The 21,855-nt window shown below is 33.1% G+C and overlaps 1 protein-coding gene across 3 annotated transcripts in view; it reads left to right on the top strand.

Annotated features, from left to right (window-relative positions):
• Positions 1-21,855, top strand: part of GLS (glutaminase) — a 75,199-nt gene that overhangs the window by 38,316 nt on the left and 15,028 nt on the right. For 2 of the 3 annotated variants that reach the window (XM_033111832.1, XM_033111833.1), the window contains exons 12-14: positions 2,519-2,695; positions 4,278-4,409; positions 5,372-5,464. In XM_033111832.1, coding sequence (XP_032967723.1) covers positions 2,519-2,695; positions 4,278-4,409; positions 5,372-5,464 — 402 coding nt within the window. Of the gene's footprint in view, positions 1-2,518; positions 2,696-4,277; positions 4,410-5,371; positions 5,465-6,508; positions 9,131-21,855 lie in introns of those variants that run through there. The other variant, XM_033111834.1, reaches the window with a different exon arrangement.

The raw sequence follows: 21,855 nt of genomic DNA, 5'->3' as shown, positions 1-21,855 counted from the left end.
TAACTTTCGGAAAAATGTCCTCATGAACGACAATCTCATGTCTGTATTTCCTAAAAAGTCATAAGTCAGAATGTAGTAGGGAAAGTTTTTTCCGTAAAAACGTTATGTTTAAGAAGTGTCAAAAAATAATGTACAGTTCCAGAAATTGGCTTGTCCTTATTATAAACTAAATTCTGTTTTCTTAGATTTTAAATTTTGTTTGGAGAAGTTATTTGTTTATCAAAGGATTCATACTCAGTATTTTAAAGTTGCATTTCTCAGCTTGTTAGTTCATTTCTGCAGTGTCACATAGTGGGCTTTCTTCGAAGTTAGAGTTTCAAACTCCAACTCTCTCCATATTCATGAAGGAGGGAGGCCACTCACATAATCTGCTGTGGTATGGGACTCAATTTAAGTTAGTCTTCCTGGACATCCTTCTCCCCCCATACTTCCAGTTCAGTTTATTCTTACATATTTAATGCCATTAGTGCCTCTGATGGGTCTGTAATGTGAAACTACAAAGTAACAAATTATTAATTTCTAGTTTACCTTACATTTGCCAGTTGTTACTTTTGCAGGTGCTTTAACTTTTCAGTAATCTTAAGGAATGAATATATAAGGGAAGTTGTTACGAAGTAGATTTTGATACCTTGTTTCCCCGAAAATAAGACCAGGTCTTACATTAATTTTTGCATTAGGATACATGTCTTATTTTTTCATGTACAACAATCTACATTTATTCAAATACATTCATGTCATCTTCTGGAACATCATCCTAACGTACTAAAAGTGCCCATCTAGCTGATGAACTTAACTGGGGCTTGTTTTCGGGGTAGGTCTTATTTTCGGGGAAACACAGTAGTTGTTCAGGTCACAGTTTGTCACCTGCCCGATGTGAAGAACTGTAAATTGGGAATCCAGACTGTCAATATAGGAAATCAAGGTCTAACCAGGCCACTTTTAGCCATGTGACCTAATTTCAGTTACTGAGCCCCGGTTTTATTTTCTGTAGCATATGCTTGACCAAACTTTCTACATTACGTAGAAGGTGACATGGGATCTCTTTGAAACTATAAAGTATGTAAAATATAGTGTCATACTTTTATCCAGTAGCCCTTATTTTTTCCCAAGCCCATATTAATTTTTTCCATGTGTTCTTTTCCTTTGATAAACATATTTAACTTTGGCTATTATAGCTTAGGTGCAGTTAAACCTACTGTGAAATTTCTACACTTCAGTGCAAAAATCAAGAGACAGGCCTAGAAGCCTTCCTTACTTTTTTGTAGAAGGGTTGCATCTAATCGAACGTTCATCAGGGTATCAAAAAAGTACTATTAAATAGGGATTCGTCAAATTAGGAGTATATCACCTTATAACTAACAATTCCAGTTAATGCTAAGCATAAATTAGGGAATGATCATTGGAATTTAAATAATTTCTTGAAAGCTTTTCATGATTAAATCAACTTTCTATGAGTCTTTGCTATCTGGGTCAACATACGGTAATAAGTAGATTCTGTCGTTTTGGGGAAATTGAGAAGAAGTTTTAATATAAATAGGCAAAGTGAAAGTCAAAAAGTGGCTCCCAGTTTTCTAGTTCACTGTAGTTAACTAGTTTTCCTTCTTGCCGTCTTCAAACTCCTTTGTGTGTATGTAGATCTTAAAGTATGAGTGAGGAAAGTTTGTAAGTTGAAAACTTTTCTTCCTCTTCCCCTTTCCCACCTTCTCTTTCTCCCCTACTTTTCCCCTGTTTTGGTTGCTATTAATGAAAAATAAAATAGACCATATTTATTGTTATGGTTTTATGGGTAAATTTGGGTATGGTGTAGTAAACTATTTCCATTAGTATGATTATATTTAAATACAAAAATGTCATTCTTCATTGTACCTGGACTTTGTATTTTTTTATTCATCATAGTATATCCAGTACCTGTAGTCAGTATCAAACAAATATTTGAATGTTATTAAATGGTTTAAAAGATAACATTTTGCTTTAGACACACAGCATCCAAGCTAGAACTGTCTTAGATTTTTCTTTCTTCAGTCCTTTGCATGTTGCCATCTGTGGATGCTGAACTTTAACTTTGTTGTAAATGAAATGTCAGATAATTAGTATTTTTTTCTAATGTGGCAATTTCTCATGTAGATGCTAACTATCATAATACTGATGTGTGTTACTTTATCTTAAAAATATGTCATGGCTCCTTTTTCCCTGTTGAGTTACAAATAATTACGTTTGTGTATCCTACAAAAAGCATTAATATTTAATCAACTTTGAACATCACATGTAATAAAAATTACAAACCTTAGTGCTTAGGGCCTGGGTCTTATCTGAGTTACCTCATTAAAAGACTGAATAAGTGGGCAAATCAGGATAAACCTTAAAGGGGCTAGAACTTTGTTCAAATTGAAATCTTTAGAATGTCAACAAGTTATATTAAAATAATCTCTTTGGAAGAAAGATTCCAGATCTTCTGTTAACTATAATACTAAAAATAACGTTAGCCTAAATGTTCAGAATTCAATTTTGCTTCTTTTAGCTATGCTCCATTGAAGTAACTTGTGAATCGGCTAGTGTGATGGCTGCAACATTGGCTAATGGTGGTTTCTGCCCAATTACTGGTGAAAGAGTTCTGAGCCCTGAAGCAGTTCGAAATACACTGAGTTTGATGCATTCCTGTGGCATGTACGATTTCTCAGGGCAGTTTGCTTTCCATGTAAGTAATTGTTTAATCTTAATTTTCTCTGGCAAGAAACTAGTCTGGACTAGTTCTTTGAAAAGTGCCGTTTGAACTTTGCTTCCAAAGCTGTACATTAATTTTCGAGAGAGAGAGGCTTGTTTCCAAGGTTAATTTGTTATAGAATTGGTAAGGAATAGGGTGAAACAGTCTACCAGATGTTCTTATCTTAAGAACTTGAAGTTTTATTTATAGAACATCATCACTTCTATTTTTAAGGTATTTCAATGTACAAGTATAAACTTTCTTTACTTGTTTAGCATTATAGACCATACCTCAAGAATTCCTTAAGTTCAGAAAGAGTGAATAATTGTGATGTTTAACACTTTTGGTTATAGCCATAGATGTTTTAAAGGACTTAAAGTATATTAAAAGTTAAAATTTAAAAATATACTGCTTTAAGCTCTGTTGTGCATTTGTCATTTGTGAAATATGTAGACTTTTCTTATTTCATTCTGCTTATGTCAAGCAAATGCCCTAAAAAATTTTTTTGAAATTTTTTAAAAATAGAAAAATAATGATGCATTTAATGTTACACATCACTAATACACAACCAGTCTTGTTTCATCTGTATGTACACCTACTTCCCCCACCCTTGTCATAGTTCAGTCTAATTCTAAATGATAAGGGCTCTGAAACCCACAGCACCATTATTATATATAAAAGACAAAAAAATTTTATTCTTTAATATCATCAAAACATTTAGTCAATGTTCAGATTTTCTGGATTGTCTTACAAATTATTATTCTGCAGTTTGTTTGACTTGGGATGCAAATAAGGGCCAAAAATTACAATTGGTTGTAACTCCCTTTATTTTTCTTCTTTAATCTGTAGTTTCCTCCCTTGACCTCTCTCTTTTTTTCTTATTTTTGTTTGAAAAAACTGGGTCATTTATCCTATGGCGTTTCTTACAGTGGAGATTTTGCTTATGCTTTCCACTGTCCCTTTTCTAGCAAGAGGTACTCGATTTCTGAATGTTAGTAAGCCACTAGTGAACACCATTCTGATTATGTTAAAATTATATTAATTTTGTCTTTTATCATAATTGTCAAATTTTGTATAATATAAACTTAAATGTTTTGAAGAGGATTAATTTGAATTACCATCTGACCACTGTTCTCAGAATTTGTCTAACAGCATACCACAGAAATTCTAGTAAGAAGACATAATTTCTCATTGTTTTCTCGTCATAAAATATTTTTTGAAAATAATTTTTTATATTTAAAAGTAAAACACATTTATTACAGAACAATTAGGAAAATAGTCAAAAAGAATAAAATAAAAACATAGCCCCATGATTAGATATAATCTATTTTCATTCCTTAGAGTACATCTTACAAAACATTTTTTATATTTAAATATATCCCAACTGTTTCATAACTGTTTTTTGTTTGCTATATTATAATCATGTTGATAAATACTTACTACAACTTTTTTAATGTTGGGATTCTACTGTATAGCTATATACCATAATTTTTTAACCAATTACTTTATTGTTAGACATAATTTTTTTTATTTTAAAATGTTAACACAAATGTCCCCCTTTTTAAATTATTTTCAGGTTGGTCTTCCTGCAAAATCTGGAGTTGCTGGGGGCATTCTTTTAGTTGTCCCCAATGTCATGGGCATGATGTGCTGGTCTCCCCCTCTGGACAAGATGGGCAACAGTGTTAAGGGAATTCACTTCTGTCATGTAAGCATGTTTTCTTAATGAAAATAATGATCATATAAGTTGAGCCATCCAATGATTCTACTTTTATTACTCATTTTCATAGTTCATTGATTGCTGGCACTCTGCCTGCCTATCTGCCAGTTACAAGGTTGCCATGGAAGTACTCATGGAGGACTTCAGATTACCTCTACAAGACAGCTCTCATTATTCTCACAGAAAATTGCATGTGTTTGATGCTTATATTTTAATTTTCATGGTTGTAATTAGTTTTCTGTTTCCTAAACCCCAGCAAAAGATATTAAACTTGGAGAAGTAATTTGAAGCTCAACATAAATTAAGATTATAGCTTATTGTATCATCTTTAATATGCATGATTGAATATCTATAAACTACCTTTAAAAGTCTTTTTTGGTTTGAGGAAATAAACACTTAAGTTAAAATTGTTACAACTCTTGACCAGTATTTTTTGTTGTTGCCCAACTCTTGCTAATATTTCAACTTCTGGTTTATTTACATTTAATACTTTCCAGAGTCTGCATTGAGTACTGTAATTTTTTTCTGCAGACTTTAATTAAAATTCTGATTTTTCAGTTTTTATAGTCTATAAAACTAGAGAAAAACATTGGATTGCTTATAGATTATAAAAATTGTAACCAGAATATTTATCTATATTTTTGTGTTTTTTTAATGAATATTTGAAAGAATTCTTTCATGTGGCATTTTACCATAATGTCCATTTTATAGGAAATGAAAGTTAAACAATTTTGAGTGACTGAGTCCTACAGTCATGTTAGTAAGCAGTGATCTCAAAATTTGTATTTGTATCTTCTAATTTTAATATCAGTCCTCTTGATGCATTGTACTGCTTCATTAACATGCAATGGTGCTTTGAATGAGATAGTAATTAAGTTGGACGTATTAATATAGTTTGTTAAATTATTAAAAAAGAGCCAATTTCCAATACCTGTTCTGTTTATTTACAGGATCTTGTTTCTCTGTGTAATTTCCATAACTATGATAACTTAAGACACTTCGCAAAAAAACTCGATCCTCGAAGAGAAGGTGGTGATCAAAGGGTAAGTGAAATTCTTTAGATTATTATGTAATTTTTTTTTAAGAGAGATAAATGAGATTCACTGATTTGAATAAAATTTAGTTTAATTGTTAATGACCTCCTATCTTTGCTGATGATGAATGAGTATAAACAAATTGTTGAAATTTTCATCCTGGATCCTGGACCAATAGTGCGTAGATATTAAACGTTGTTTTATTTAAATCGAAATTTGTTAGCCTAGCAGCAGGGTTCTCTCTCCTCTCCACTTTTTTGCTATTTAAGCAATATCTTAAAGAATTGATTCTGTTAAAAGAAGACAGTTGGAAAGTGCTACATGCTATAAAGAAAGTGTATTTTTACTCTTAATATTTGTCAGTTATAATCTTGAATTGAAATTTATTTTGATGTGGATGGGTATGTAAAAGAGAAAGGAATTATATTATTAGCGAGAGACCTTATAAAGCCTCATAATAAGATTTATAAGCCAGTGTAGATGAAATATTTTTTTATAAAAAGGGTTTAAGGTAGTATTCCTGATACTCTTATATTAAAGTAATATTTTCTTATTAGTATGTTTGGCTTCATATTATTTATTACACATACATACTATTTTAGAGCTAATATTATAGTCAGGAACAAAATTTCAGGAACAAGATTTTTTTGTCTTCATAGTTGTTCACTGGACAAAGGGACTTATTTTGAGTTTTAATTAAATTCCTTTGCATCCTATATGGAAAATGTTTATAGTAAAATTATGTAATTAGACTTGAAGCTCATATGAAACACTTATTAGTAGAAAAAACATTTTTAATACATAAACTAAGTAAAATTTCCTATTATTAGTTCTAATCAAAGTAACTTCTAATAATGTATGAGAATTATGCAAAGCCAACAGAATAGAAACTTCCAGGGGAGTCAACATGTGTAACATGTTGCAAAACATCAAATGGTGGTGGGTGAAAATGTTAACGCTTTAATAACATTCATTGAAAAATACCGTTTTATAGCTTGGACCTTTCTTCACTCAAGTGCACTAATAAATTATGTATGTTGCTTGAACAACTAGCATTCCTTTGGACCATTGGACTATGAAAGTCTCCAACAAGAACTTGCTTTAAAAGAGACAGTATGGAAAAAAGTGTCACCTGAGTCAAATGAGGACATCTCTACAACTGTAGTGTATAGAATGGAAAGTCTGGGAGAGAAAAGCTAAAGAAATGGGTTCTAGTTTCAGAATGTTCTTCATTTAATCTTTCCAACATCTTTTAGCTTTTTTGCATACTATAAATATTTATTTGAGTTTTGTGTGTTCTCAACCTTGGGTGCTAGAGCCATAAAGCTTTTTTTTCTTTTAATCTTTGTATAAAATTAATAGATTAAAAAGTGGATTTGTCAGTATTTTAAAAAGTGTAAGTAAATAAAGCAAATTTGCTTTATTTTAAACGCAAAAAGGAAAAATTTCTTTAAGGTTTATCTTGGTGTAATTAAAATTTTAACTGTAAAGTCAGATAATCCCATTTAAAATAGTAACAGAAATTTGTAATTTCTTGGTTCTACAACCCACACATTGAACTTGTAAGTTTCATTATATTTTGTTTTTTCTTTTCCAGTTTTAAAACTGACATGATGTCTGTCTGTAGTGGCAATAGAAAGTATTTCTATGCTAAATGCAAAACTTCTAAAAAGGCAAAATAATCCTAAATTATTTAATATAGCAGTAGATTATAAAATTAGCTTAAATTTACATTTTATGCCATTTCTGTAGTGATAGATTGGCTTTAAATTTTTAAAAATTCATTTAAACTTTTATGAGATACTTTAGGTAAGTCATGTCTTTTTTTACTTTGCAACTCCTATGTTCTGTCAGAATTGTCATGTATTGGAGTGTCTTATGTTACAACATTCCAGCCAAAGAGTTTCAGATGTAAGATAATGACATGTTTCACTGTTCAAAAGCTATAATGGTTACTCAGAAGTGGCAATAGTGTCTTCAAGTGAAATGTTTACATGAACAATTTTATTTTCTTATTATCCACGTGACTTTTTCTGTTATATTTAAGTACAAATGATGAATCTTGGTTTTTAGCTTTTAATAATTTTATTCTAATAATTTTACAAATGCTAATGAATCTTTTATGATGAATAATAACAACATCTCAAAGTTTGTTCTACTTGAACTCTTTTAGAGTATTTAGGAAATGAATTCAGTCCGAAGGTAGTAAGTATGCTATTAAAATATCTGTTAGATCTGAATCCTTTTGTTCGGTTATAAAAATGCAATATTGAGAATCAAAAGTTGTTTATAAGAGGGACTATAGGTTCTACACAAACTGATTTCACATAATTCACAATATTTAAAGTCTGTCTTGGCAAAGTGATTGTAAAACACTGTAGAACCTATTCACACTTCTTCCTTCCTCCATATACCTCTCTGGTTCTCCCCATAGTTCCCCACAGCTTCTAGGTGTTTTTTTGTTTGTTTGTTTTAACTTTATTTTTAAACTTGTAAATTTTGGAGGGGTAAGGGTGGGGTCTAGAAGGAGAACTTGATAGTTTCTTAGTGTCGTGGCATATATATGGTAGGGTAAAGTCTGTAAAAGTAAATACTATAGTGTAGCAAAAAAGATCTCACTGGGTCATTTAGATACTATATTTGCAAATATAAATATAGAAAATCCTGATCATATGCTGTCTTCAGTTTGGGATCTATGATATTAGGAAAAGAAGTTTCCTCCCAAAGGTGTTGGTCAAAAGCCTTTTGGGCTAACATTAAGTATTAAAACTTATATATTTAAATAATTATATGTTAAGTTTTAGAGGTTTTACCAAGGATTTTTACAGTTACTTGAATGTTTCTAATGTACGATGCATATCCTAATTGGATGCTTCTGGTTTGGCCTTTTACAGGAGAGTGCTGTGTCTGAAGGCCTTACCTCTGCTATACCTTTGGACAGTACCATTTTTATTAGTTTCACCAGAACCATTTGTGGTTTGAGGAACTGAATACCTTAATTGATAGTTTGCAAAAAAGGCTCCCATATGCTCTATATTGTTACATTTTACTATTTCATTTATAGGTTACTTTTACTTTATAAAATGACAATTTATTGTTGCATATTGTGTCCATATATGTATAGATTTCAAAATTATGTTGTTAATTTGTGGCACTTTTATTATGTTGGTAAGGCTGAAATGCACTCTTATCAGTAGAGTTACCTAAGCCATTATGTTTATAGAATCATGTTAAGGATGAGCACCCAGGAATTTTTGTAGAAAGGTATAAATGGAAGGAGGGAAGATACTGTGAATAGGCTCTCAAACTTTACTTTAAAAAAAAAAAAAGGAAAATCTTTGCCAGATTTTAAGACATTATTTTGATTCCTTCGGTTTTTTAAATACCTTTTCAAATACAGTTCTTGAAAAGCTACCCAGTATTGTTGGATTTAATGTTTCATGCCATTACTGATTCTTGATATTCAAGCATTTAGAAATTAGCATATTTGTTTTTCTTTTTATTCATCGTTAACATTTCATTTGAAATGCATATCCTTCCTGAAATACTTTTATTTTTAGCATAAATGTTGTGCATTTTAATCTTCCTGTTTGGATGAAAACATTTGTGTTATTTAGGTTTCATTTGCTTTGTATATTTAATAATGTACCTTTTATTTTCCAGTATGCCTGCTTTTTGTATTGTACAATAAATTTATTTTAAGCTGATTTTATTGGTTTTTTTTTTAAGGTTTTGTTTTTGTTTTTGTTTTTGTTTTTTAATGAAAGCAACTCCAGCATTTTAAGTACAACAGATAGTTGGAATTTTAACTTTAAAAAAATCCTTTATGAAGATACTATTAAAATGCTTTATATTTTTAAGTAATTCTGAAGTTGCTAGAGAAACCAGAAATACTCAAAAAGTCTTCCTTTGATTTTTTTTTTTTCTTTTTTTAATGCAGTACAGCGTTGGTGGGATTTTTGGGGGGTGGATGTTTTTCTATTGGTTGTACTAGGAATATCTGAATAAAGACTTTTCTCCTAATTTTTTTTGTTGTTTTTCTATTTGACAACTTAAAAAACAAATATTCCCCTATTGGCAGGTTCTTCCTGCTTTCTGAGGAACAATATCACTGATGTTATTGACTACGTAACTGTTGTTTTACCTGTTGTTATCTAGAGTAAGAAAAACAATGCTAATCAAATAAAGAATATCATAATATTACTTGAGCATAGAACTGTCAATCTCAAAATTTATATTGAGTGGAATAACTATAATATAGAAATTTATATAATATTCATATAATAAATTTATATAATATAGAAATTTACCTTAGCTATTTTTGAGGAATTTAATTTTCAAAAGGAACTTGGTATATTTCCACAGCATGGTCTGAATTATGACAAGGCTCCATGCAATGTAGGTCAACTACAGTACTTAAAATTTTTCTGTTTAATGAAAGCTGCCATTCATATCCAGAGAAGACATCCCAAATATATTGTAGAAGTTTTAAAACTATTTGAAGGGGAAATGCTGTTGTCTATAGGAATTTGTATTTATCTGTGGGATTTTTTTTCATAAAGTTCTTTTGGGACTAGTAAATAGTTTGTGTTGAGGTATATTAAGTGTGGAACAGTTTATGATCACTTGCTTTTAAAGATGCATTGGGGTTTTTTTGTTGTTGGTGGTGTGTTTAACCCATTTGAAGTACAGAGCAAGGTGACTCAAAGAGCTTATTGATCTTGCTCGGACAGTGTAGAGTTTCATAGGCATGTATGTATGTGGAAAGAACCATAGGCTGATATGTCGGTCTGTAGCATGATTGTGTGTGTGTGTGTGTGTGTGTGTGTGTGTGTGTGTGTATTATATATATATATAAAATGTACGCGTTGTATATGTTTATGTGTATATCTATTTATAATATGTTTGTCTTTCCATCCATCCATCCACCCATCCATATTCAGAAAATGAGCAGCAGTTCTTTCCACATAGTATGTTATGTATAAATGGTTCATTGATCTATTCCTATTCCAAGTTTTGTCATAAAAGAACTTCTAACGGTTGTGCTGCCCCAGAATTTATAAAATAGAACATACTTGTTCAATTTAACTTGAACGATTTGTGGTTTCTGTTGTCACTCCCATTCACTACCAGTACTGTCAGGGTAAGAGAGTAACAGTAATGTGTAACTCCACAAAAGGGAAAAGCAAGAACATCAGATTTCACTTGGAAGTTGACTGTAAAACAGTTTTCAGTATTCAACTTAAAATAAATAGTGTACTTATCAGTTTGAGCAGTCTACTTTATGGAATTTTAATTTTAAGAATTGCTTTACTGTTCATTTGTAAAATTTTTGATATTTTTCTTAGTGGTCTTGAAAATGCTAGAATGCATTTAAAAAAAAAGTAATGTGATTTCTGCTCAATTTCTTCACCAGTTTATATTAAATGTAATATTTACATAGTGTAATAAAACCCAAACCAGATGATAGAGATGCAGCTTGTTATGATGCATCATGGCACATCACTCAGATTTTCACTTAGATTTATTCAGAATGTAGACTCTACCTTAAAACTTAGTCCAGTTTCTGTCATGGAGTTCAAGAACAAAGTTATATGTGCACATACATTCAAATTTAATCAAGTTCAACCACTTTTATTTTAAATTGTAACACAGTTAAAATGTTTGTTTCTTACACTGCTTAGAAATGGGAGGGATTTAATTGTGCGAGGAGAGGTTCCTTGATCCCTCTCTCCCTCCCCCTACCTACCCCACGAGTAGTTTATTAATGTGAATACCATAAATGTACATGACTTGAAGAAATTCAGAAATTATACTGTCTTAGTCTGGACTTCTGTTTTTAAAACTACTGTAAGGGCATCCTAGGGCAAAATCTATCCAACATTAAACAGAGCTGGCAAAACTTGATGTTTCTCAGAGTCCTTAACTTAAGTAGTAATAGAAAAGATACTTATTTTTCAAAGAGAAGATGTTAAGTAAATCATAAATATTTAATGAAGTGATTCTGTTACTATGGTCTTAAAATGTCCTCTGTTTATATTTTGTGAGCATATGAAAGGAAGGAAATTTTTTAAGGTTGACTAAGTTTACCATTTCTGTTTTGTAGATTGTAGCTCCACTTTAGTAATTTTTGTAAGTTGTAGCTATAGAGATTTTTTTAAAGATATGCAAAATGTGTAAAGCCTAACTGATTAAAACTTTTATAATGGCTTCCTAATCCATTAACCTTTAATGAAAATGAATAGGATACTAATTAGCTCTTAGATGCATTGCTTTTTTGGTAGTATCTGTGATATTTTTTGTATAAATTACAAAACACTTCTTATTGAGAACTGTTTGGTATTGGTTAAATTAAAAAATATACAAATTACGATTCTTGATGCCAAGTGCTATGATGAATGCTATAAGCAGTCCAGGGTGGAGGCTCATGGGAAACAGTAATGAAATGACAAATTCTGGCAGTGGATCTCATAATACTGTTACTACATTTTAAACTCTAAATCTCATTTACCAATTCGGAAATATTTTAGTTAAAATCTCAATGGTAAGAACAATACTTAACTTTTAAGCCAGATTTTACTGAGGACATGATTCTTCTGAGCACTGTATTATTCAAAAATAATGATTTTTTTCCCATTAAGTATTTACCTGCTGAAATACTTTCAGCCCTAATACCTCAGATGATTGAAATTATCTGTCTGGAAAGCTTAGCTTTTTTTTTATTGTATTTTTTTAAAATAAATTGTATTGGGGAACAGTGTGCTTTTCCAGGGCCCGTCAACTCCATGCAGTTGTCCTTCAATCTAGTTGTGGAGTGCGCAGCTCAGCTCCGAGTCCAGTTAGGGTTTAGAACCTGCAACCTTGTTTTTGAGAGCTTTCACTCTAACCAACTAGGCCATCCAGCTGCCCCTCCGGAAGTTCAGCCGCAGCTCATTGTTTTCAATCTAGTTGTGGAGGACGCACCATCACTGGCCCATGTGGGAATCAAACCGGCAACCCTGTTGTTCAGAGCTTGCGCTCTACCAACTGAGCCATCCGGCTGCCCCCATGGAAAGCTTAGCTTTTGAGAGGAAAAATTCTTACCTGAAATAGTTTTAAATTTCTGTTTTCATATTGCATTTCTGGTGGTTTTTGTTTATATAATAAAAGTTTCCTCTGCCCAGCAATTTCACTTGGAACCCTGAGTTATAATTTTAATTCATATTCTGTAAACAGTTGAAGAATTTATTTTTAATACATAGTTCAGCTTTTCTAGATCTTAGATGTTCTTTAATTTACCATAATCTTGTAATTTATTAGAATCACATAATTGAGCTTGAAAGTAATAATAAAGGTTATCGGGGCAAACTCCCACTCCATCCAACCCCCTTTTCCTGGTTTCTTAGCACCTCGCTTTCTCAGTTAACATATTTACAGTTTTTTCCCCCGCTTTATTGATGAGGTTGGTCCTTTTTATGTTTTGTTGGGACAGCCTTTGTTGGTTGTTCATTTTTAATGAGAAGCATAGTTGGCAGTAGTTAATAATAGCTATAAGTTATTTGGCAGTGTTTATTAAAACCAGTTAATTGTATTTTTCTAAACAGTTATATACCACAGTTTATAAAGACCAGTAAAGTTAGAAGTTAGAATTATATAGTAGTTCTAAAAATAAAACATTACCCTGGAACCTTTGAAAGAAAGTGTAGGAGAAATGTGACTAAAAATAAATGTTGCACCATTGGCTTTTTAAAAGAAATTCCTTTGGGGTTAGGAATTTATTTTTAAAAGCCAATGGTTAAATATATAAGTAAAAAAGATTTTAAATAAGCAAAAGCTTATTAAAGCTCTAAACAAATGTTTCTAAATTTTTTTTTTTCCTTTGCAAATTAGCTTTTTCCAGCACATACCATGCAAAATAGCTACTTGCCTTGTTTTTATTTTAGATGTTTGGATCTCTGAGCGGCTTCAGCACAAGGGTCTTCATTTGTCTGTTCATTCCTCTATTGTGTACATTGTCCTCAGTACCGAGCTCTATTGTACAATTCTGGGATTTTTCTTTCTTACTTAGGAAGGAGATGTATATTGCTGTTCTTGAAATGCATTGATTTTTAAAAAAATCTTTGTTGACTTATGAATGTTAAAACTTAAATATTGTTACTCTATAAAATGTCCTGGTTTCTTAATTCTCAAAATTTAAATTTGTCTAGGTAGCTCTTCTGCCCACAAGGTGAGAACCTTGTGGTGAGAGCATGAACTTTTAAGAGACTGGCTTTTACTCAGTATAAACTCTGCTTGCTTTCACATTATATCTATTATAATTAGAATGATGCTGAAATATTAGCATTAATTATGAAAGTATAACTACTCTTATTTGGACTGTTCCATTGAGAAAATCCAAGTTAAAATACATGATTTTTAGCCTCTTAAACTTTTTAGGTTAGAATTAGTAGTTTTCATTGTTTTTGTATGTTTCTCATGAATCTTCACAGAGGGGCAATTACAAATTCTCCTTTGAGGGGATAGCATAAAACTTACATCTTGACTTTCTTCCATGAAATGAGACTAATGATGTATAAAATCATGGTATAAATTAGCAATTGAATTCCATCCAATGTCTATTGTTTTGTTTTCACAGTCACTCAAAATTAAAGACGTTAATTGAAAAACTCAAACTATTAATTCTAAATGTTCTTTCTTTCTCATCCTTTCCTATAATAATTAATTTTGGGCTGAAAATCAGATATTTAAAAATTATATCAAAGTTGCTCATAAAATGGGTTTTCATTGTCAGATCTTATTATCACTGATACATTCATTACCAAATCTTTTAATATTATTGACATTTGCCATTCTAGTTTTATTTTCATTCAGAAGTGTTTTTAAAAAAGTCCAAACTTCTTTTTTTTTTCAATATAATGCAGCTTACCCATTTATTGTTTTACATTCAACTTCTAATACATGCATCTGTGGGTCCAGTTCTATACACAAAATGTATAATTTAAAGAAATGAACTAAATAATATTGTTTCTACTTTTGAATTGAGATGAATGAATGTTACATTTTCTGCACAATGAAACTTTATTGACATCCCTTCAGGAAATGACAGGACAAGTGATTTTAAAATTCTGTGGTGACCAATATTATTAACCCTCTCTAATCATACCAATAAAAGCTCCTGCCTTAATGTCTCTCTTTTTTTTTACCTTAAAGAGAAACTTTAGAGAATGGTTTTGAGGAGGACAAGAAGAGTTTAACTTTCTATGTATGTGTTTGTGAAGTATTTCAACTAAAATGTGCTATTACAACAGAATTTAGAGTATGTATGACTTTCTGCTTTTTCACCTTAAGGAGTAACAAAGAAGAAAACTAATTTGCTATGTTTTTAGCTAAGAAATAAAAACTTGAGAAGCTTTAATTTTTATTTTGTCACTGTTGTGCAGTTTTATTTTACACGCACCATATATGTCTGCCACAGAATCAGCACTGCTGTTTATTATTATCCCTTCCATGTTGGGCCTTGTAATGGTCTCCTTACTCATATTAGTGTATTTTCCTGGTACTTAGGGGCTCTGGATAGAGGGCCACTGCTCTGTATGTTGAGTTTTGTAGTTTTTGCTTTGCAGAAATTCTTATTTAGTGCCATTGTGAGGCTTAGCATTTTGTGTTAAGAATTTGGGATCTTCTGCAAAAGTTTTTAATAGGTTGAAACTTTGGTTTACCTAGTGCTTTTTGGATTTAAAGAGCATCAGTGAGTGCCGGGCAGTTGGGCAGAAGATACGGGTGGGAAGCCCAATGTGATAACACCATACACATGAACTCTGAGATTTGTTTTCTACCATAAAAATCCATGTAAATTGTTTTATTCCATAATACCTGTTTTAATATTTTTAAAACATAGTGTTTACCAGTTCTCACTAAACTTTTCTTTCTCTAGAGATGGAGTAGAATTGGCTTCAGGAAGATGTACCATTCTAATTCATTCTGACCTAGGACAGTAGACCCTGACAGTTAATCCCTTAAAAATCTTAATCACAGGTTTGAAATTACTATACATACCTCAAATTGGCAATGACTTAAAATGAAAAGGATGTCCCATCCATGCCTCTTGCCTGGACCCAAGACCTTGGAAGTCCTTGGAGTTCCTTTGTCAGCCCCCTATCACAGGAAGCTTAGCGATGTGCAAACTAGAACCGAGTATACAGTGATCAGTCCTCAAAAATGTGGCCCTAAACCCAGGTAACATGGCTTTGCCCCAGCAGTCCAGTTTGCTAACATAGAAAATCCTGTGGTTTTCTGTAGATTTCTACTTTTGCTTCATTGTCAACAATTTCAGTCAGCTCTAGCAGTAAGGTATGCACAATACACCATAAGCAGAAACCTAGTAACATCAAAATTTGAATAGCATCGCTTTTAGGATCACAGGTAATAACTACTAGTACTTACGGTGACTGACTGTGGGTCAGCCATCAGTGCAAAGCATGTTGAGACTTTTTTAATCCTCGTCAAATCTATGAAGTAGGCACTATTACTGATTGCCTCTATAGATTTATGCCCGTCTTGTAAGTTCCCTGGGGTCACACAGCTTTAGGTGTATGGAAGCAGGAATCACACCCAGGCAGTTTGGTTCCAAAGCCAATTTCCTGTATATTCCTCTTGACCACAGACTATATTGTTTTCCATTGTGTAACTGGAGCAAGCTATGTGTCCTTGTTAATATTCCATGAAAATTTAAGGGCAGTAACAACTTCAAAGTGCCTTGATCAAGAATTTAGGGAGATTTCATATTAAACAAGGTTATTCTTTGATAATTTCATTTTTCACTATAAATTATGTAACTCAGGTAGTGTCTTCATCCCCTATCACCAGTATTCTATGATTTTAAAATATGCACATATGTATTTCACTCACAGAAATTCCTATCTCCAAAGATCCTCTCATTGGAAATTAGATGTGATGGGAAACCATTGGGGGACTATCAGCAGACATGAAGACATGATCACATTTATGTTCTAAAGTGTTGATCTAAGTGGGAAAATTAATTCCAATATTACTTGACTATAGAAACTAAAAAGTCAGTCCTAAATCCTACCATTAAAATCATTCCTTAGCTTTGCTCTACTGTAGATATAAATGCTTTTTATTACTTAAATTTCCTATATATTCCTACAGCATTTAAGTATAAATTAGTATGTTTGCATTAAAAGCTGATGTTTATTGTAACTCTTGAGACATTTTAGAAGATGCATTTTTAAATCCTTTTGTTTGCTTCCTCTAAATGTCTATCACCTTTATAAACCCTGACTCTAGAGTTTTTCATAGTAGGCTCAAAGTAGGGGTTTTCATTAATCCTATTTATATGTAACAGGTCTATGATCTGGAACATATCCAAAAATGAATGCATCTTTGTTTACATCTGCACTTGTTTTCAGTATAAATTTTTTTGGAAACCAGCAAAACTACAATGATTTAGTGATGAAAAGATGAAATTTTCTATCCTCATCTAGAGCCATTTACAGTTATCCTTGTATATGGTTTGATTTTGAGTTTAATGACTTAAATATAAGTAAAAACTAAAAAATAACTTCTGCCTATCCCAATACCCTTACTCTGGCAAGCTGGCAGTAATGCACCCATTTTCCAATTGTTTCTCTTCCAGTATTGCTTTTGTACTAATATGCTATAGTACAAGAGTGCTCAGATAGTTCATTCTTTTTATGAAGTTGCTCTCCCACTTATGTGGCTGTAAGAATGTGGCCAGGAGTCTTCTGGTTTCTAGGCTTCTATTTCAATATTGTTAGTATCCATTTTACTTTGTTACCAAACAATTTTTCATCTCTTGTATATACCAGGGATTTTGTTTTCCTCTTAATATGTGTTTTCTCCTCTTCATTTCTGGTACTATTAATATATGTAGGTTCACCACCAATGTTCAATACTAGATCCCTCTATATAAATGAAAATTTATAAAACTATTTTTTCCCTTCTACTAAGAACCAGTTATCCCCCAGTATTTCATTAGTTTTTGTTTAAACTGCACACAAACAGAATTAGTTCAAGATACTTAGCCAATTTAATTTGTTGGAGTAGTTCAGATTTTCTATAAATTAACCTTGGCCATTATCCTGTTCTTTATTCATTCACTAATCAGGTCTTCATTTAAGCACTATTTATGTTTTGCCTCTTGTGTACCAGAAATTACTAAGTGGTTACAATGTGCAGTGGTTAATGAGACAAGTATGATCCAGCTCTTGGTGTTTGCAATCTAGAAGGGGATGCAGGATTGAATAGTTACTAAAATAATTAAAATTGTGATAATGGATTTGTTCATACGGATACATATAGACCTAGTTCATTTTAACTTACAAAAGAGGTGAAATGGCATGTGTCATATGACACCATTTGTATGCACCTATAATAGACTATGAGACAATTTACAATGTAGTTGAAAGTGTAGGAACATGCATAGCAGTCTTTAGTAAAGCTAACCTCTGGGAGCAAGGGGAATGGATACCGGGAATAGTTAGCTGTATCTTTTAACATTTCTTTAAAAAATAAGCAAATATGATAATAAATGATAAAGTACAAAATGTTAGGAGAGGATATAGCAAGAAGATCTCATTTTATCTGGGTGAATAGGTATGGGTGGTTTTCTCTGAAAGGTAATAGTTGAGGTTTGAATGAGTTAGAGGAAGGATGGAGTAGGATTAATAGGATAGTCTTGACTAGAAGACCCCAGGACAGGAAGGAGTTGAGCACAGTTGAGAAGGTGAAAGAAAGCACATGTGATGAGAAAAGAGTAAGGCAAGGTGAATGAAGATTGGCTCTGGATGAGTCTTAGAGATAAGACCACATTGTGTACGGTAGGACTGCTCGTATTTTAATGTGCATCTGAATTATAGCCGCGTCCTAATTTTAAAATACAGATTCCTAGGTCCCAGCCTCAGAGGTTGATTTTAAAATCTTCATTTTTAATAAGCTTTGTAGGTGTTTAAGCTGCAGGTAGCCCTCTGAACACAGTTTGGGGAGCATTTCTGTAGGGTTTAGTATGCCATATTAAGAGTTTGGGACTATTCAAAGTGCAATAGGAAACTTCAAGGCTTTTAAGAAGGGGAATGACATGATTGGTTTTTAAACACTGCTCTGGGGAGAATGGATTAGAGAGAGATGAAAGTTGAAGTTCTGGGCCTGAGAGGTGACATACAATAGGAAAGCAGAGGTGAGAGAGGTAGACAGATAAAAGATGTATTTAAGAGATGAAGTTGGCAGTACTTAGTGATAACATTTGGTGGATGAAAAAGAATGAAATATCAAGTTGACAACCAGGTTTTTAGTATGAGCAACGGGGCAGGTGCTGCCATATTTACTAACATGAACACTGAAGAAGCAAACCTTGCAGTACAGCAAAAATAATTTTGGTAACATAATTATCAGGAGGCTGATTAAGAGTGGTTTAGACAGATGGGGTTATTTTTCTAATATAACAAGTCTGGGGTTAGACAACCTGGAGTACTGCCATCAGTAAGGTAGGCTTCTGCTCTGACCAAACTTAGTGTGTTAGCATTGGACCTCACACCTGTCACCTTACAGTCACAGGACAGCTGCTGCACCTTTGGCCTCACTTGTGTGGTCAAAGTGGAAGAAGAAAGGAAAGAATGATACCTAACTTAGGTAAAAGAAGTTTTGCAGAAACCCATCTGACACACTGGATGCAAGGGAATTTAAAGAAGTAGTCATAGTTGACTACAATGCTTACCTCCAACAAATAGAGATTCTGTTACCATGTTTCCCCGAAAATAAGACCTAGCTGGACAATCAGCTCTAATGCGTCTATTGGAGCAAAAATATAAGACCCGGTCTTATTTTAATATATAAAACTGGGTCTTATCTAATATAATATAATACCAAGTCTTATATAAATTTTTGCTGCAAAAGATGCATTAGAGCTGACTGTCCGGCTAGGTCTTATTTTCGGGGAAACGGTAGTGTGAATGGGGTAGGAAGCGGATAATGGGTAAGCAGTTAGCAGTGTGTGAAAGCTAACTTCTCTGATGTGTATATCTTAATGTCCAAGTAGTGATGTTGAGTACGTGTCAGAGATAGGCCTAAAACTTAGAGGAATGGTCGAAGCTGGAGATACAGTTTTGTGAGTGGTCAGCATGGAGAGTAGATTCAAAGCTGTGGAGAGGTGTGAGACTGCTTAAGGAGACAGCATAGAATGCTAAGGAGCTTTCATGAACTCCCATTTTAAAAGTAGGATAGAGTAGTAGAGCTCCCACTAGGGAACGCTAGTGGCCAGAGGAGAAAATCCATAGTGTAGTATCAGAAGTCAAGGAAAGACGATTTCAAGAAGTTTGGAGCAGTCAACTGTACCAAAGTAGATAAGCATTAAATAAGATGAGGGGTGTTCATTTACGTGATGTCCTTAATTTTCTTTCTTTTGATGTTAAAATTGCTTTTTATTTAGTAAACAATGATAGTACATGGTAAGGTTGTTTTTATTATTTGTACTTGAAAAATAAAAAAATTAGTAGCCTATATTGATAACCTTCTCCCCCTCTTTTAAGAAAATGTTACTGACTTTGAGAGAACTACTGGGGGTTTGGCTGCTAATAGAAAAGATCCATGAAAGAAGGAGAGCTTGAAGTAGGTACAAGAGAGGAAATGACTGATAAAGTGAGGTCTCTAGAAAGAGATGGAGCTCACAGCACAAGTAGAGGATAGGTTTGGTGGGAGGAAGAGCATCTACAGTGAAATAGGACCTGGAGAGGCAGGCAGGTAGGTTTGGAGACATGTTGGGGAAGGTTGAGGGAGTTTCTGGCCGTTGGCTTCCATTTTCCCCAGAGAGTATGAAAGGAGGCTTTCTGCTGAGAATGAGTTGAGGCTGAGAGGTTTCAGGGCACAGAGAAGATAGGACATGTTTGTTCTTGGAGAGTGGGAGAAAGCTTTGAGGGAAACAGCGATGTTGCCAATACTATGGAAGTTGGATTGATTTGTAATGATGGCAGTCTGCTCTTGTCCCCCTCCCACACCCCAAGCCTATGGCTGCATTCTGGACTGGGTGTAGGAGCTGCAGAAGATCAGGCAAGGGATTTAGAGCATTTACCAGGAACGAGTTACAAGAATAGGCTTGAAATCTAGTTTAGACCCAGCCTACCTAGAAGACATTCTATTAAGGTTTTTTCCTTTTTGAATTTGGTTCTACTTACAGAATTTTCGACTTATGTAGATTACACTGAGTCCTGTGTATAATTTTGCCATGTCCATCCTCCTTGCTTAACAGAATAAAATATTGTTGATAAGAATTATAAATGTTAAAGAGGTGCTAAGCAGTCCCATGACAAGGCCCTGAGAATGGTGCTGGAGTGATTAGATGGGGGCAGGAGAGGAGGGCTTTTTATATATTTTTTCCCCTCAAATGTTACATTGGTTTATTTTTAAGGATCTTAAAAATATCCTGTTCTCCAGCAGCTTCTTGTGTTATATGCTGGAGGAACATGTTATTTATTATAATTTGAGCAGTAATCAAATTAGAATGTCTGTGGAAGCACTGAAAAATTCATAGCACTAGAGAAACAGATAATGTCTTTGTGCCTGTTCTGTGTGTGTTGTCCATACAGCACACATGTTGGACTTTTCATAGTACAACTGTGAAATAAACATTAAAGAATGGAGAGAATTAAGGATGGCTCTCTGGAGATCAATGGAAATAAGAGATTTTCTTTCCAGAATCAAAGCAGTAAGGATGTATTGTGGTTGGAATAACTGTAGGGTACCCATGTACATGTGTCTTGCTTGGGTGTACCAGTATTTAGGGCATGCGCGGGACAGAAAGGTCCTTCAAATTGAAACCATAATTCTGCCTCTATGACTGCCAAAACTTTGTTTTGTTTGCCAGCAGAAAGAGAACCCCATCTCTTTTCAGGGACCTTGTTTATATTTATTTTACATTTTTACCCAACTGTAAGAATCTTTTGATTCCAGTGGCCCTGCCCTGATTTTTTACTTTTTATTTTTTTGAAGTAATATGTACAAGCATTTGGTGACCAACTTCTTCTCTTCCTTATTCTTCTTTGCTTTTCGTTTCTTCGATTCTTTGGAGTTTTATGTACTTGTTTTTTAGTTAACAACTGTAAATCAACACGACGCTTTATCATGCCAGGAGTGTGGCCCCTCATCCTCTTTCTGAACACTAATGTCATGTTAACTAAACTTCATGGAGTTTTATACATAGCTGTGTAAGAGAGGAGAGAACCAGGAAGATAGTGAATAAAAAACTGATAGTTGTCAGTGCAATACCAGTACTCTTAGGTCTGCCGCATGGAAAGTGCACTTTTGTCCTTCAGAGAAATAGCTGCCTTTGCCCTTGATCGTTGCTATTTTTCTATTTGCTGCTTACTTCTTAATTGCGAGTGCTGTTTCTC

Source organism: Rhinolophus ferrumequinum, chromosome 8, assembly GCF_004115265.2.
Source record: "Rhinolophus ferrumequinum isolate MPI-CBG mRhiFer1 chromosome 8, mRhiFer1_v1.p, whole genome shotgun sequence".
Taxonomy (NCBI): domain Eukaryota; kingdom Metazoa; phylum Chordata; class Mammalia; order Chiroptera; family Rhinolophidae; genus Rhinolophus; species Rhinolophus ferrumequinum.
This window is presented reverse-complemented; position numbering and strand designations above follow the sequence as displayed.